Genomic DNA, 18,688 nt, shown 5'->3' on the forward strand with positions numbered 1-18,688 from the left:
AGGGAAATCTCTACTATCCAGACTGGCAGGGGCTCAGTCAGTTTGAGTAGCCAAGTTTTCTTCTTCCCACTTTAAGTATTAACATTTTAACAGACATTTTGGATAGGAATAATTCTAAAATATACTGATGATTCTCCTGTCTTCTGAATACAGCATTCAAACATTTGATTTTCTTATTGACCCAAGAGTATCATTAAGAGCAAGTTTAGATTATCTTATAAGACAGTAATGTCTGCAGGGTTTATTGAGACGGGTAGTGCTACTTGCTGCTGCTTCAGGTTGCGCTCCCCGATCCGACACGCACACATACACGTACAGATACACACTCCGCGTATTTTGATTCTGTATACTTTTTGCCATTTTAAAATTTTTTCCTGACATCTGCTGTTTTTCGTGTTGGTCTGTCAATTTATAATGTCTGTTTCTCTTACTGTTTCTAGTCTAAGTCCTTAGAAACTAGGTAACCAAGATTTTTGAGATTGTTTAACTTAAGAGGTATTAAATGCAGACCTGACTGTTTTCTATTCATAATGTGGATAAAATGGACACATTTTGCTCTAAAAAAGTACTTTTTCAGTTCCTGTTTTGAACTGTCTTACAGAGAGACAAGGTTGCTAGAGCAGTTTTTTCATTGGGTAAATTATAATTTTACCCACGAACATAAAAGAGAAACAATTTATGTTTGTCCTGCAGAAAACAAAATATAATCTTATCATATTTGTTCTCTGCCTTATTGAAAAAAATTGGGCAGGGATGGGGAGATTTATGTATGTGTTTGAATTTTGTGGAAAACAAATGTTCTAAGTACATTATCGCATCAGTTGAACAAATACTTTCTGTGCCTTGTGAGAGAATCAGTGAAGGCACTTCTTGAGAAACAAGATCTGTGTGTGGAGACAGTTAGACAACAGTACAAGGCAGAGCATCAGGTGTCAGATCCTGAACACCTGGGGAGTCGTTCTGAGAGAGATCCTTGTGATCAGAAAGATGGCTTCATGGGAGGCTTGAGATTTGACTGATGATGCACAAAGAATAAATGACAGATAACAGAAGAGTAGGATACCTTTCTGGGCTGGAGGAATTAGCGTAAGCTAATAAGGTAGATTCCAAATGGGCCTGATGTCAGGGCAAGATAGTAAACTGGTCAGCCTGGTCACAGTTGATAGCTTTTCCAGCCCTGTTTTCCTCATCTGTAACTTAGAATTCCTAATATTTTCCCTTTGCAGCTTTGTGATAAAGAGCAAGTGAGGTAATGTGAGAAGTGTTTGCAAAACCATAAAGCCTACTTGTGTACTGTAAGACCGTACATTTGCTTTATTAGTAGGAGAAAATGGACTAGATCGAGTAAGGCTAAGCTTTGGAAAATCAATAAATACTGTGGTAAATAGACTGTTGGTACTAAAGAGTTTTTGTTTCATAGTTAATTTGCCTACACTGGTTTAGAGTAGGGGATGGAATCTAAAGGGTCTTGTGCATCACCTAATTATTATGGCTATTGTGTTAAATTATGAGTTTTTGACAGCATTTCTTTTATTTCCCTGATTATCCAACTTCGTGGCATTAAGCTTATTAAAAATCTTTTTTCTGTTTTTCCTAACAGTTTGGTAAAGGGAGACACAGCAGCCTCTCTGCCCATCATCAGCTATTCCCTTACCTCATATTCACCTTATGTAGCAGAACTTCTGGTGGACTCCAATGTAGAGCTCATAGCAAAGAATGACTTACGCTTCATAGATACTGTCTACAAGGTACTTTGAATTTATGAAACAATAATTCTTTTAGAAGTCATTGAATGGTTTTCTTAAGATTAATGTTATTATAACTCAAATATATGCCGCATACATAGTTGACAGAGTATTTTCAGATGCATTTATCTCCTGTAAATGCAGTCCCTGTTATAATCAAGATGCAATTCAAGTTTGCTGTATGTGTCATACTCTAATGAATATGAGGACTGGTAATTGTCACTGGTTATCATTTGCCTTTTTTATATCAAATTTTAGTAAAATTTGGTATACTGGCAGAAGTTAAAAATGTGGTTTTAGTGAGTAAAGTTTGTGGTTCAGAAAATTGTGAGTTAATTTAGTTGTTTATAAGAAGGGACTACAACTTATGTTGGAACAACTTGTGTTCCTTGAGGTCTGAAACCATGTCTTATTATCTACTCTAGTACCTGCACTTGTACTGTATGTATCCTGAACTTAATCTCATGTTTGATTTTTCAGAACCCTACTTTGTATCATTAATTTTTGTTCACGTACTGTGGTTTTCTTAACCTTTTTAAAAAAATAGTAAAGCCCATTTATCAAATCAAATCTTGATTTTTTTCTTTTTTAGGTAGAGTTTGATGAAATGATAGCCTTTAAATATAGTCTCTGTTTAATCTTCCCTTTCTTTGTCTCTCACCCCAGAAAGCTTCCATGGAAGCCTGAGAGGCACTTCTAGGAAATCCCAGGGTCCACAGAGTAGGTTTTGAAAATTACTGGTTTAATCTGTATCTCTCATTTTATACATGAGAAATCGAAACTCAGTAGCCTACCAACTTGTCTAAAAATCAAGTCATGATTTCTATAAACAAATAGAACTGTGGTTTTCTGATATCTGCTATAGTAATCTTGTTCAGCGAGCTAAGGAGTTTTTTTTTTTTTTTTTAGTACCTATGAGGATATTTGAACTTTTTATATATTTTTTCATCCTCTGGACAGCTGTCTATACTCTGATACATCCCTAGCTAACTGTTTCCTAGCTGTTCTCCTACCTGGTCAGGACTCACAGCACCCCTACAGGTTTCTTTAGTGCCCTATATATAATGGCTTAATCCTCCCCTCTCGCCTCTCAAAAATGGCAGTACGTCCCTGACCAGGTGGTCATTTATAATTTTGGATTTTTGAAAGAAATTGCTCCCAATTATTTCATTGATCTGTTTCCTCTTTACAGCTTCTTCGTGATCTATTTAATTATAAACCAATCTTGACGAAAAAGCAGTTTCTCCAATGTGGATTTGCAGAATGGAAAATCCAAATTATATGTGATATTTTGAATTGTGTGATGAAAAAGCACAAGGAGTTGAGTGGTCTTGAGAAGGTAATTTTATTAATAGATTTTAACTTAGGCTAAGTTGCTATATTTTAATGTTAAAAAGTCAATACCCTAGTCAGCAAATTAATGCATAGTGCAATTACTGCACTATTCACAGGTCTGGGTAACCTCACAATGCCTGATGTTTGCTTTAAATACTAGTGACTTGTTTTTGCACATTTGTGACTTGGAGCTACTAGTCCTAAACTAATAGTTCAAACATAATACATTTTCATCACTTTGTAATTTTCAAGAGACGTGTAGTCTCATTAGACTCGGCATTATTTGGCAGTCACATTTCGTATGAAAATTTAAGTGATAGAGGAATTTAATATATACATCATGCTTTCCCACATAATTTATGACATCTTAATACCTTTTTTTTAGGCTCCATCACAACAAAGAAAAAAAATCAGTTCTGCTAAGTCAGAACCTTGTTCAAGCGCTGAGAAGACATCAACTGAACCTGTGGGCATTGACGTCACTGGCAGGTTTATGACTTCGGGAAAGGTGGGAAAATACAAAGAGAATGCGTTGTGTAGTGTTAAGAGTTACCTACCTAGTCAATCCAACGTATAAGGTTCACTTTTCTGACTAGCATCTGGTAAAACATTCTGCTTAGACATTAGAGTGTAAGGATTTTTAACAGAGCATATCACATATTATCTGGGAACATTCCTAAAGTTATAAGAAGAGGGTAGAAACGTACAACTGAACAGCCTTTCTCTTTATATTTCTAATCTTTAATTCTGCCTCTTGTGATCATGAACATTTGCACTTAATTACATATCTAGTCTTCCTAAAGACCCTCCCTTTACTTACAGTGATAGGTCATGATTTACGTACATTCATATTTCTATACCAGGACTGTGAATTATCCAGTGATTGATAGTTCCTTAAATCTATAATCTGGTTTTGGGGTAGTGTTTTGAATATTTTCTCTTTGTTGGTAGATATCTTCCCTGCCCTTGTCTGCTTCAAGCACCTGTGGCTGAATGAGTCCAATGCCTTTAGGGATAGTTTTTCCATCTCCAAGGGAAAGTGAAGCCAAAATATTATTTTATAATGGTAAATATACTTTCAGCTGTCTTCCACCTTGGGCAAGCCCTTTGAGATTGAAGGATAGACTACCAGATGAATAACCGATGTATCATTAGATAAAGGAATGTGGGTATTTTTTGGCTGAAGTAAAATCTAGGGAATTATTTTTCCCCAATTCAAAATATGAGTTATATAAACAGAATCTGTGAAGATATTTATACTTTATGCCATTATAAAAAGTAGTGACATTTAACTGTAAGAAAAAGGCTCTTACGTCAGTAACTTTTAAAAAAAATATGCCTGTTTTGCTCCAGGTGATGAGGGCAATATGAAAAGGAATGTAAGTGTCTTGTATCCTTTCCCAACTAGAATTTGTCTAAACAGGGATTTTCTTACACTGATTTTTTTATATTCATTGTGCTTAGCACAGGATTAGGTCCACTGTAAGGACTTACTAAGTATGAGTTGATAGAACTGGATGCATTTTTCAATCTTCTATTTCAGTATGGGGGCTGAGGGGTGATCTAAGTTGTCCTAACAAAGAAAGATACAAAATTTGAAGACATTAGACTTTTTAATTTTCGTAAGATAAAGTTTCCTTTGTTATCCATCAGAATTTTGTAAATTACATCAAATTCTTAATTCTCAGAAATTTGAATAGTTATTAAAAGTATTCCAGTTTAGAAAAGTTGGAGTAGTAAGTGCATTCCTTTGTTTACATGAAAAACTGAGTCAATACTGAAGCAAGTTGTCTCCTCCCCAGTGCCTGCTCTGGGGTGGTAGTTGTGACTTCTATGTCACATGTGCTGAGTTCATGTTCATACGTGGATTGCCCGTAGAAAAGGAAGTAGGCAGAAGAGTCCTACGTAAACGCGGTTTGACCTGGTGCCTTTACTCTCAGGACTTTCCCTTAGTTTGAATTGTTATTGACAGTCTTATGTTTTGTGGTTTGTTTAATACAAAAAAAAAAATTGTAATGAGTCCTACTCATAAAGCCAGTTCTTGATTATCTACATGTGAATAGTGTGTTAACCTTTTAAAAATAACTTCTTATGGAACATTTCAAACCTGTACAGAAGTATCCATTCTGTGATTTCAGCAATTTGTCAACTCTTTGCTAATCTTGTTTCTTCTTAATTGTAACCACTTTTCCCAACATCTTTTCTCCCAAACCTGAAACCATTTGAAACAAGTCCCAGACATCATTGAATAAATATTTCAATACTTTTGTAAAATATAAGAATGCTTTTTAAAAATCATGACCACAATTGTATCATCACACCTAAAATAATAAGTTTGTAATATTTGGTATATGCATATGTGGTAATTTAAACTTCTGTAAATCTTAAATGGAAGATAGGATGTTTCTTTTGAAAAATTACTACGTGTATGTTTAAAATAATTGTGGAGAACAGGGAAGCATCTCTGACATGTTTTTCTCTGTGCAGAAGAAAGCTGTGGTGATCCGGCACCTGTACAATGAAGATGGTCCTAACATTCCTGAAGATACAGTAACGGATGTTAATGAAGCATTTGATATTTGTGACTTAAAGGCTGCTGAAATAAAGATTCCTGAATTACAGGTTCCTGAAATTAAGTGTGAGCAGCAAGTAAGAATCTGGGACTTCTTTAACAGATGCCGATATTTCTTGCTTTGATATACGTGATTATTTCCGCATCTAATCTTTGGAACGTTTCTAGCCTTTTAAATTATTGATCGTGACATGTTACCTTTGTTACCATTACTTAAGAATCAATAAGTCTTACTGAATATAATTCAAAAGATATTATTTGCTGCTTATATTTAGGGTACTAGGAGAGATGTCATGGGTAATGCAAAGATGAATAAGACATAGGACTTGACTTCAAGGAATTGACAGTCTGGTGAGAGATAGAGATATACTACTTTGTTTAGTGAAGGTTCTTTATCACCTCTTCCCCATATTGATGAATGGAAGAAAATGGTGCATTACCACCTTTTCAGTTTCCTTTTGGGGCCCTTGCTGTCTTTTGCTCTCTTTCCCTCGGAATATCGTTGCTATTACTTTATTGCCACAGACCCCATTATAGTGTCTCGTCTCTACTGCTTCTGTTAAAACTTCTTTTTCTGTCCGTCTTCTATGTCTTGTGACTTCTGTACATCTTGGTATACAGTTGACATTTAAAAACTACCAGATGGGGCTTCCCTGGTGGCGCAGTGGTTGAGAGTCCACCTGCCGATGCAGGGGACACGGGTTCGTGCCCCGGTCTGGGAGGATCCCACATGCCGCGGAGCGGCTAGGCCCGTGAGCCATGGCCGCTGAGCCTGAGTGTCCGGAGCCTGTGCTCCCCGCAACGGGAGAGGCCACAACAGTGAGAGGCCCGCGTACCGCAAAAAAAAAAAAAACTACCAGATGACCATTAGGCTTACTTCCCGTTTATAGCAAACGGAACAATCTCATTTCTCGGTCATTTCCTCTTAGCTTTCTGCTAGATCTAGTTATAAGAAGCTAGTCACTTATAGTTTTATTGTACAAACTGATACTGTTCTAAGAGCTTTATACAAATTAATCCATTTCATCTTACAAGACCCAAATGAAGTTGGCACTCTTGTCATCTTTTTCTTTTTAGATAAGGAAATTGAGGCATCGGGCATCTCGCATAAGCTAGTTTAAGTGTCCAAGGTGCCTGCTCCAGAAGTAGCGCTCTTAACTCTCATGCTCTCCTGCCTGCTGTAACTATTGAAACAACACGTGGAAATGCGAATACACTGAATTACAGGAATTTTAATCTGTGTAATATTTTTAATCTTTCTAATCATTTTAGGATACAGAAGTCAATCCTGAGATTATTGCACTACAGACTATGCTTGCTGAATGCCAAGAAAAGCTGAAGAAACTGACTTGCATAGAAAGTAGATTAGAATCTTTGGAAGAAAAAATGAAAGGGAAAGTGATGGTGAATGAAAAAACCTGGGCTGATCTTCTAAGTCGTGTCACTCTTCTTGAAACAGAAATGCTTTTATCTAAAAAGGTATTTTCTTCCTTTACATTTATAGAATATCTCAAGATACAATAAAGTAATTCCTTTGTTCATTATTAGTCTCTTATTTGGAATGTTAAATAAGAGAATACTTAGGTAATGGGAAGTGTTCAGTTGGGATGAAGGCCTGTTTAGGAACACCCTGTTTGGTGATGGTTGTTGTGACTATTGCTTTTCTCTTCATCAAATAAGATAATCTGACAAACTTGTAAGCTGAGCTTTTAGAGACAGTTATGTCATTTCTGGTCCTAGCCTGTCTTTCCTTCCTAGAAAGTTAGTAGATGCAAGTTTTCTCTCTCCTTCCACATTTAAGAGATCATTTTTTATATGTAGGGGTTTTGTGTTTTGCTTGTAAATAAAATAATCAAAAGTAAGTATTTATTATGTCATCTGTATATTTTATGCTTAGCAGTAAGAGCATAAAAATGAGAACATATCTTTTTATTTTATTCTAAATACTAAACCATATCATTCCAGAATGATGAATATATAGAGTTTAATGAGATGAGTGAAGACTGTGCTTCTAGTAGCGACATGGATAATCTCAATCCGGGTAAGTTCTTGGCGTACTGGAATTGGTGATATGGTAAGGAGTTTTCACAAAAATGTTTTTATAGTATTTGGTCATTTTAATTATCCTCAAACCTTATTTTGTTGGAAATTGCAAAGCTCCTAAGAACAAAGAAAATATCAAACTTACAGACTATAAGTCAAGGATTGCTAGAAAAGCCAACTTACATGTCTTACATGTAGTAGTTGCATAAATTCCAGTGTACAAAATTGCAAACTTTTAGAGATGTTTTACTCTTTTAATTGCAAAGTGCTTTAGAATAATAAATGGACCTCCAAAGTTTCTAATTTAAACTTAAGTAGTAGCTTTTGCATATGTAAATAATATATGTAAGAGAAAAAAAACCACATTTGTCAGTAACCTGTAAAGTGTTACAGACCTCTTGCATTTCAACAGTTCACTGATGGTGATAAAATGAGAAGGACCTAAAATTAGGACAAATCTTCTCCGTGTCACTTAACCTCACTAGGCTACTGACATTGTCATTGTGACGGAGCAGCAGGGATAAGATTTCTGAGCTGCTTTTCAGTTAAAGCTTTAATTTTTTTGATTCTTACACTTTTTGAAAAGACAAAGGTCTAAATGTTGTCGTGTTTGTAATTAAATCATATTTGCAGAAGAGATATTTTGTCCAGTTGAGAATTCATAATGAAGCTAACTTTTTAAATCTGTGGGTGTTTAACCTCATTAAATCTTTCAGCTACTATGTGTATAACAATTTAACAACAACACATTGTAGTGGTAACTACAGGCCTGCACTGTTCCAACTGTGATAGTAAAGCATTTAATTCTCAAAGCAAGATAAGTGCTATTATAACCCATATTTTACAGATGAGGAAGAGAGATTAAATAACTGCCAAAGGCCACACAGCTGTTGAATGATGGGACATGTTGGAAAAGAGGCAAACTAGCTTTGACGTTTTCTCTTCAACACTACATATTCAGTGCACGTGCCAATTTCATTGCACAGAAAACAAGTTCAATAATTAGGTTATTAAATAAAATTATTTGAGATGCATTAAATAAAATTATTTGAGATGCTGCTTCTGGCAGTAGATTTATTATAGACTACAAATTTCAGATTTGGTAGAAGTTGACTTTTTTCCATTTATCCTTCATTCATTACTCAACAAATTTCAAAGCTCAACTCTAAGATCCTTGAGAGCAAGAACTTTATCTTATGGTCTGTCTAGCATAACGTCTGTGCTTCTGTCACCAGTATCTATCTGTATATGGTAGAAATCAAGTTTTTATGCATTGAAAGAATACTGAAGTCTGCTATTTGCAAAACATTGCCTTTTCCAAGTTCGATTTCACCTGTTTGGGCTTAGTACTTTTTAAATAACAGGTTACAGAACATACTTTTAACACATTAGTCCTATGCTAGGACTTAAGAGTGATGAGCAGATAGACCACTATCTGAAATGGATTATAGATTATGAATGAGTTGAATACCTAGTCTCAAAAAAATGTATAATCTGACCCTGATCAGTTGAGTCAAATTTATGAAGCCTGACACATTACACCTTACTTCTCCATGCTACCTGGAAGCTGAGGGTTTGAATTCCTTTTGATGTTGAGGGTGACAGTTCACCAGTCTGATCTGAGGATCATGTTAAGTTGGGAATGCTTTTGGTGAAGTTCATGCCCATTAGTAAGTAGAGGAATGGAGCAAACAGGCAAGAGAAGGAGACAGGAGAGACTGTGGCTCCATGAGAGACCAGAGTCCTCACGTGCTAACACTTTGTTCCCTGATTGAGGTTGTCTGTGTAGGCTTACAGTTAAACTATGTAAACCAGTTTAAATGGGTACCTGATTTTTTTTTCGCCTTGTTTTTGCAGCCACATGTACCATGACTAAAAACATAGGGCTTATGAGATTGGTTGGACAGGAACTTGTTTTATCTCTGATGTTCTATATCCAATTCGGTGGTAGGAAAGCCTTGCCATCATTTTGTTGAATAATATCAGGATACTGGAAATGGAAAGTTGTTCAGTTCTTTAATAAATCTGTGAACCTGAATTTTAAGCAATTTTTTTCCATACATATCAACTTAGGGTGGAATGTTTCCTGATTTTTAGGAAGTACATATAGTCAGTTTTAGTAATAGTTGCCACCATTTTAAGAAAAGAATATACACGGATCAGTAGCTTATTTAAAAATACATTTACCTGCATATTCAATTGATTGCTATCATGATAAAGATAATGTTACTTTTTGTGATCTTTATTGACCAGTTTTTAATATCCAGATCTCCATATGCAGGTCATTATCCTAAAAGAATATTAAAAACTCATCTAGACCTATACCAGTAGGCACTTTATATTGAGAGGTTTATGTTTCTTCCCTCTATACATAAAATTTTAGATATTTGACTCTACTATGAAAGGAAAAGGTAACCTAAAAATTAATTTCTCCACAGATAGAAAAAGCAAAGAGGAAAGGCAAGCAAATATTCCTTTGTCCTCTGGTTATCGTATGGTATCATCCGATTCAACTCCCAGAACCTCAACTATTAATTACTGTGGTTTGAAAGAGATTTCTGAGGTAAGAAGAACTGGCAACTACTTAGGTGATTTCCTCTGTAAGGTCAGGAGAACAAGCAAGCATTAGATTTAGTTGCAGAAGCCATGGGCAAGAAAAACAGTGAAACTGTAAATCTTAATCTCATAAAAATTCTTTGTGATAAATAAATGGTACTTAATGCAATGTTTTAGACTGTGTTCTATATGTTCACAGTCCATCTTTGATTATGGTTTACTTTGAGAAATGGCCTAAATTTGTTGCTTTTTAAATTAAAGGAAACAACAATCCAGAAAATGGAAAGGGTGAAAAAAATGTAAGTAACAGAAAGGGGCAACAGAAATTCATTTCTCTATAGGGAATTGTGTTGGATTACGATATATAAAGAATGTGCGTGTGTGTTTCAAACCTTGAAGGTCTCTCAATGAGGTGTGGAATTTCCTTCAAGACTCCAGTGGATAATAAATCCACCTCCAGTTATGTGTTTGTGAGATAAGTCACTGTTTTTGTTTCCAACAAGTGATGTAAAACATTGCTAATGGAATTAATTGGAGATTAAAGAGTGCAGTGATGTTTTTGGTTGATAATCAAGAAGTTATCTATTTTTGATAACTACTTTATCAAAATATTAAATTGTGTATGTAGATGGATGGTTCGGAGACATTTTAAGTATTGTGAAAGTATTGCTAGTCCTTTTCAGAAAATTGTTGGTATGGTAGTACTAAATATGATACTTTTATCTAGTACAAATATGAAATTACATGATTTTTTTAAAGAACAGTTGAAAGAAAATATGAAATGAAATTGTGTAAGATTATCATGCAGCCTACTACTTTAAAAGACTATATATTTTTTTTTTTTTTGGAAATTGAGATGCGCCGAAATAACTTATGCTTCAAGAATTAAAGACACATAATTGACTCCAGTTGTTTTTCCTCCCCTTCTGGCCATAGTGTACTTATTAACAGTAACTACCTATAAATAATCACTGAAATTTATTTAAGGCTCAAAAGCATAACTGCAGCAACCTAGTTCCTATGCCTCACTATGAATTTGTTATTTACTTACTATATTATTTATGTATTATATTCCAGGTTTGAAGAAACTGCAGAGTTACTGAAATGTCCAAATCACTAATTATAGAATTTTCTGCATGAACCCCTCTAGGACTTTGGCTCCTGTACATAGAGTTCTCTATACAGTTTTAATATACTGTAATATTTTTATTAGAATTTGAATTCCATTTGGTATATTAGCTTTTTCATTCAATGTTGAATAAATACTTAAATATTTTTGTGCTGTGCTTATACCGCTTTACAGTTTTACTATTCTTAGGAAAACTTAGGTGCCAGTACATTTCTTTTACAGCGTGAAGTCATTCCAGCACTGTATTTTTGTGTTGACATTTGTTGGCAGCGTGCTAAGTAGTTTTTTCAAGTACAGGCTTGAGGACCATGGTTTACATCCTGTTGGAAACACTCCACCTGGGACTTGCATATTGTCTCCAGGAGGCTCTCATACATACCATCTTGCCGTCTGTACTGACGAATACTTGCAATGAAAAAGTTAAATATGCTCATTGAGATTGAAATACAACAAAAATACAGCTATTTCACGCTCAGTCAAAAGGCAGCAACACGCTTTCAGTTAACGTTGAGGAAGTTAGGTTCTCCTTTTGTATTTGAAAGCAGGTTGGACAATGGTGAAAATGTGCCGGGTATTTTAGTGCTCTACTCTGTAACACATTTTAAGAGCAGCAGCTCAGACCCAGATGGTGGCCATTCCTATATTACAAGATACACAGTGAGAGTTTTTTTGTTTCTTGTTTTTTTAAATGATGGGAAGTTATATATCTTTCTAGAGAGAGAAAAAGTCTTAGAGGAAGTTAAATTAAAAGAAAAATGAAATTCATTTTAAAATACTAGATAAATTCTCTTATTTATTCCTATGCTTATATAAATGTAATTTGATATTTGTCACCTATGGAACATTAACAGTAAGTTAAAATTCTAAGTAGAGATAACTTTTAAGAAGGCATTTTTAATATTCTACTGCAGGTACATGTGTAGTCATCATACTTTAAAATTATGAACTTTTGAAGTTAGCATACAACTTTGACTTTAGTAGTTTCAGTAAATATTTCTAGAATTAATGAATCCAATTAGCTTAGTTTTTTCAATTGTAAAAAATTATGAATCGAGATTATAAAAGAAACTACTTTGTCAATTAAACTTCTAAAAATTCAGCATCAGCATGGAATTGTAGCACCACCTTGTGGTTTACATGCCAGTATTTTACCTTTTATTAAGATATGTGATTTCCTGTAAAACATAGGATCATATTTTCCCTTTTGAAAAACTCAGTTCCGATTTTAAAAAGAAGTGTTTTTGAAATTTTCTTTTTTGTGCAAGAGAGAAGAAAAAATCGTCTTCTTTTCTCACGGTCTCTTTTTCCCCTCCCTCTCCTTTTTCCTTTATGTTAGTGTACATATATACCAATTAGATGATTTTAAACATTTTAAATTTCCTGATATACATTAAGTGTGCCAAGTATAAGTTTCTATTGAAAATACAGTAAAAGATGTCTTATATTATCTAGTGGAAATTTGGAATCCAAATTTTTTTTATACTTTTATCTAACAACTTAAACAGGAACTAATGAAATCAACACATAACGCCACCAGACATTTATACTTACAAAGAATCTCACTGTACTACTTTGACAACGTAATCTTTGGGGAAAAATAAAGCAAATTTGACTTCACTGAAGTTATTGAAGAGAGAACAGTTATTTGTTATTCTAATTCTCTTAGAAATAGTAGAAAAGAAATTTCCCTCTTAGGTAATTAGTAGTTGGTAACCACAGACCAGCCCCTTTTGATTAACTTGAAGGTCTTGAGAAGGTAAGGGAGGGGGGTCCTGGAGAGATTTGGAGCTACATAATTAAACCCGTAGTTAACTGGAATTTTCGCTAACTCCATCCCCTTAATTCTCCTGTAAGTGGGATGAAAGGTAATGTATTATACTGACCACAAAGGCATCAGCAGCCGGTGTGGCCCTGTTTGTACTGTGCGCTGTGAATACGGCTGCACAGAGGTCAAATAGAAACACTAAGAATGCATAAGGTGAAGTAAGAAGAAGTAAAGTCAACCGTATGAAAATTCTAGGCAAAGCCAAGGACTATTAAGTTGGAAAAAGTAGTTCTATATTTGTTTGTTTTACTTTAACGCTTAGTAATGTAATGTTTTAACGTGTAATACATTCCCTAAAAAATGGAACTTCAAGCCTTTGGAGCTGCATTTCATGCTACTCATTCCTCACAGCTTTACATCATTGACAGGCACTTGGAGAAGCATTAAAGAGAAAAAGAACCTTGTCAATTTTACAAGCTACAGCACTTTTCAAGCTCCTATAACATTATAGATTTAATTTTTACTTTTTAATAATCCCAAGGTTCCCCTAGTGAAAACGTCAGGTTGTTTATACTACTCATTCAAAGAGTGAAGAAGGCGGTAGCGACACTGAGAACGTGCAGATTTATTGGGGTGGGAGGGTATTTTTTAAAATCCATACTCATTTTATCACGGTTTTTATTTATTTCTAATACATGTAGGAATGGGTACTGTATAGAATGTATGTCTTATTTTTCTCTGAAGTCCACTAAATCACTAATAGAAATTATTCGATTAAAAACATTTTTAATGCAAAGTATTCAACTCAGCATTTTGAAATTAAGAACCAGAGCACTTACTCAATAAGTATCCCGAATGTATGTTATTTGAATTATACGTTATAGATGGGTGTTAAGAAAAAGGAGAGAATCATAATTTTAGTTACCCAGGAAGGTTGAAAGGTGGGTATTAGAATGATAGGAAGGCTGAATATTTTGGAACACTAACTGGCGCCTAGTAAGTCCTAATTTGTAGATATAATCCTTCGGTTCACTTAAATTGCTGTGTACTTGGAGTGTAATCGACTTATTAAATCATGGGGCAGAGCTCTTCAGTTCGTTTGGTGTTGAAATCCTCAAAGACGTGTCTTGATTGTCTCTGTGGACTGGCCTCTCTTAAATCGTGCTTTTGCACACTTTCTTTTGCTGAGAGTGACTTCCCCTTCCATCTGGAAAATTTCTGCTTATCCTCTAAGACACTGTACCTTCCTTGGAAAGACTTTTCACAATTACAGAAGCCAAATTATATTCTCTCTTTGCTGCTTTATAGTACCTTGTTTATATTTCTTATTTTTACACCAATTACATAGCTCTTACTTGTTTATATGAAGTTAATATCCATTACTTCTGTTTTTGAGGGTTTTGGTTTTCAATCTTTCTTCCAATGTTTATTTCCCTTAGTGCCTAGCATTTGTTCAAAGTAAGTGGTAGTTAATATTTATCTGGTGACCAAATTAATATCAAATTATAATGAAATTATAATCAAGGTTTCCTGATAAGTAAGATTTTATCAGGTTGAAGCTGTGGTCTGGTCAGTCCTGCTACATCCTTTCTATGGAAGGAATGTGTTGACAGAGGAAAGATACAATCAGTATACGTTCTAGACAAGGGTTATCATACCTTATATGTTTGCTGATGAATACATTTACAATGACGCTTCAAGTGTTTACTAGGTGCCAGTTAGTGTTCCAGGCACTGGCCATAAGCAGAGTACAGGTATAAGCATGATACCTGTTCTCCTCAACTAACAGCTGAGCAGGAGAGACAGATAAGCAGTAACAGTGTCTAGTAAGTTCTAAAAGGGAACTGTCATGCATCTGAGGAATCTGGGGTAGAGGAAACGGCGTTAACCTGAGTCCTGAAGGATGAGTGATGGGGGCGGGTAGCCAGGGAAGAAGGGGTAAAGCAGAAGGCCTAGCATGAAAAAAAATCAAAGGCCGGAGAGGAAGGCCACTGGGACGAAGTCCACTAGGGCCGACATGCGGAGTGTGTGTGGGAGGCCACACACATGCGGTGTGGGAGGCGGCGGTACAGTGGCTGAAGATCAGTTTACCCAGGCCCCAGCAGAATATCAACCAGAGTTGGGTTTTTGAAGGATTTGATTTAATGCTTCGGTATGGAGAATGAATGAGAGGTGGCAGGCCTAGAGGGAGAGCAACCATTTAGGAGACTACTGCAGTAATCTAAGAAACGTGGGAAGCGGGACTCCGATTATGATGGCAGAAGAGATGGAGGGACATAATGGGGTTTGGGAGAATGTATTTTTTCCCTTGAAGGCTGTCTTACATAAGAAGCTCAATAAGTCCAATTTAAGGACTGTCCGATTTGGTATCTGCATTGGGGGATGGGGGATGATACCACGCTAATGTTTAGTTTAATACTTTGCCCAGTTAGTCCTGGATCTACAATCTTATTAGAAATACAAAATCTTCAGCCTCTCTCCTGACCTACTGAGTCAAATTCCGCATTGCACTGAGAACCCAAAGTAATTTGTAGCGACCTTTCATTTGAGGAACTCTAACTTACATTTACAAAGCTCTTGCTTCATTATCATAATCAATATTTGGTCTGAGCCTTAAATTCAGATTCTTTTGAGTTGCTTTCATCTAAACACGACGTTTTGTAGTCCGTGTTCAATATCTTGGACATTTTCCCGTTTGAATGGATGGCTTTAGGCTTTTGAATGCATTCATTGAAATGATTTTTTAAAACTCAGTTGAATTACATATAACTATAACATATAACTATATATAACTATGAGTTAAAACATCCTTTCTCTAAAATTAGGTGTAAACTTTATACAAATTAATGTTTGGTGTCTCATCAGCTGTGGTCCCTCACTAAGCATGTGTGGGACATACCAGTATCTTCTGTCTGAAACACCTGCATGTATGCTGAGAAATTCCTAGTTTTTTACCTTAATTATGTTGCTCAAAGTGTAATGGGCAATCTCCTTCTGCATACATAGAAACTTTTCAGTATTATGTCACAGAGTCACCTTTTTGAAATCATGGAAAGTGATTATTAGCGATCTATATTTTGCACGTAAATTTATATTCAGTGATATATGGTCTTACGAATTTTTTTTTTTTTTTCCGGCCGCGCCGCGTGTCTCGCTGGATCTTAGTTCCCCAACCCGTGATCGAGGCTGGGCCCCTGGCAGTGATGAGAGTGCCGAGTGCTAACCGCTGGAACGCCAGGGAAGTCCCTTACAAATGCTTAAAAAAAGAAAAAATGTATTAAGTGCAGCCCAATTTGAGAAGTGTTAAAATGAGAGAGGAACAAGGTGCAGATTTAGATTTAAGACACATATTTAGGAAGCAGTCTCAATAGATGGATCGGGCCTGAGGAGAGGAGAGGAGAGGAAGGTGCAAGCCACTAGGAATTCACCAACTTTACCGTGTCCTCTTACTAGTCTAGGATCTCATTTGTGTTTTCAAATTCTGTCAAGTGGTAGTCTGTTGATGTTCAAACTAGAAAACTAAACACCACAGCTGAAGACTTTAATGAGTGTTTAAAAGTTGAAAGCTTCTCGGTATTCCATTATTCTTTTCTCAGATTTGCAACTTTCTGGAATCACTGTGTTCTCCTCTACTTTCCCTCTTCACATACTGTGCTGGCCTTTCCACTTGAAATACTCCTTACCCACCTCTCTGTCTCCTGCCCTCTGCACCAGGTCTAGCTTACTTCTTCTCATCCCACAGCTTTCAGATCAAACATAACTTCCTTCCGGTCACATCCCCTAATTCCCCAGCATATTTTAGACTCCCTATGACATACTGTTAAAGCACCCTGTAATTCCCCTGCATTTCAATTTGTACATTATTAAAGCCCTTATTTGCAGTTACTTCATGGGGTCTCTCCTCCCTGCTATGTTTCACGTGAGAAGGGATGTGAGTTTTGTTTACTGATGTGTCCTCCATCCCCAGCACAACACCTGCTACATAGGACATTCTGAATTCATTTTGTGGTTTGTTAGATGAACACTTTAAGACCCCCCTAACCGCTCCGCCCCCCGTATTTATATAATATGAAATTGGAGGCAACTTTTACTGATTTCTAAATCCGACATCCTAAATTAATTTCATTAATATCAACTCTTTATTTAGATGTTATATCACATTGCTCTATCTGATAATATATTTAAATGTGGAAAAAATATGTAGCATTAATTTCTAAGTTGGTAACTTATAACATAATTTCCCATACTTTAAGCAATAATAATTTTGAGCCTTAATACAGGGAGTTTCTCCTAATAAAGGTGAGCAATTTTTAGGAACTACCACGTTTTTAAAAGTTTGCATAAAACTACCTAGGTCTCATTTAAAGCACTAAAAGCCAGCGAATTTTTACAGAAAATGAGATTTTTTGCTTGTAGCAATACAGCAGACAAGCTATTAAAAAATTTTAAGAACTCCTGCAACAAATCATCAAATATTCTGGAGGAGATACACTAAATACTTATCATAAGAAATTAAAAAGAAATTCCTAAGGACCCAAAGAAGAGGAAGCAGAATTCCAAGTATTAAGCTTGCAGCTGCCCTGAGGTAGTTTGCTGACAGTAGGAACCTAGGCCTTGAGGGTTTTTTCCTCCTGTTTTTCCCTCAGCCTTACTGTGGGATAATTTACATACAATAAATTCGCCAGTTTACATGCATAATTCAGTGAGTTTTTACAAATACATACGTTCATGTGAAGACCTCCTGAATCAAGATGTAGAACGTTCCCCTCTGCAGCCAGTCCCCCGCGTCCATCCCTGGCCCCTTAACAACCACTGATTTACATGCTGTCATTTTAAGGTTGCCATTTCTAAAATTTCATGTAAATGTAATCTCTACAGTATCTTCCTTTTGAGATTCACCCACGTTGTATTAGTTCATCCCTTTATATTGCTGAGCCATATTTCATTATGTGGAAATACCACAATTTCTTTATGACTCATCAGTTGATGGACATTGGGTTATTTCTGGTTTGGGAATGTTATGAAGAAAGCTGCCGTGGACATTAGGATGCAAGTCTATCTGAACATACACTTTTGCTTCTCTTGGGTAAATAGTAAATACCTAGCAATGGAATGGCTGGGTCATGTGACAGGTTATGTTTAACTCTACGAGGAGCTGCTGCTACACTATTTTCCAAAGTGGCTGTGCCCTGTTAATTTTCCCAGCAGTCATCTGAGAGTTCCACTTGCTCTGCATGCTCGCCCACACTTGGTTTTGTCAGTCTCTGAATGGGTGTGTGGGGTGAAAGGTGGAAAGTTAAGGCGTAACATTATGTTCTGCCTTGACACCTGGTAAGATTGGGAGGGTCTCACACGGCCCCACCACAAGCTCCCCTCCCCATTCTGCTGCCGCGGAAAAGGTTCTCTAGCCAAACGAACCTCCTTATCGGGGGGCAGGCACAGTTCCTGCTCGTCCCTGAGTGGCTGCTTTTAGTTGCATGCCAGCCACAGAGTTATTCAAAGAAACCAATCACATCTTCCTGCAGCAACCAGGGGTCACCTCA

At 36.1% G+C, this 18,688-nt stretch overlaps 1 protein-coding gene across 34 annotated transcripts in view; it reads left to right on the plus strand.

The window, feature by feature from the left end:
• Window positions 1-18,688, plus strand: part of CEP44 (centrosomal protein 44) — a 142,362-nt gene that overhangs the window by 8,303 nt on the left and 115,371 nt on the right. For 21 of the 34 annotated variants that reach the window (XR_002175838.3, XR_012332351.1, XR_012332353.1 and 18 more), the window contains 8 exons: window positions 1,601-1,748; window positions 2,938-3,084; window positions 3,466-3,588; window positions 5,568-5,729; window positions 6,925-7,131; window positions 7,618-7,693; window positions 10,134-10,258; window positions 10,513-10,550. Coding sequence is in view for 28 of the 34 variants with exons in the window: in XM_073805756.1 (XP_073661857.1) it covers window positions 1,601-1,748; window positions 2,938-3,084; window positions 3,466-3,588; window positions 5,568-5,729; window positions 6,925-7,131; window positions 7,618-7,693; window positions 10,134-10,258; window positions 10,513-10,550 (1,026 nt within the window). In the remaining 6 variants the exon portion in view is untranslated. Of the gene's footprint in view, window positions 1-1,600; window positions 1,749-2,937; window positions 3,085-3,465; window positions 3,589-5,567; window positions 5,730-6,924; window positions 7,132-7,617; window positions 7,694-10,133; window positions 10,259-10,512; window positions 10,551-11,328; window positions 11,527-18,688 lie in introns of those variants that run through there. The other 13 variants (XR_004526878.2, XR_002175841.3, XR_012332352.1 and 10 more) reach the window with 4 other exon arrangements.

The sequence above is a fragment of the Tursiops truncatus genome, chromosome 6 (assembly GCF_011762595.2).
Source record: "Tursiops truncatus isolate mTurTru1 chromosome 6, mTurTru1.mat.Y, whole genome shotgun sequence".
Taxonomy (NCBI): Eukaryota; Metazoa; Chordata; class Mammalia; order Artiodactyla; family Delphinidae; genus Tursiops; species Tursiops truncatus.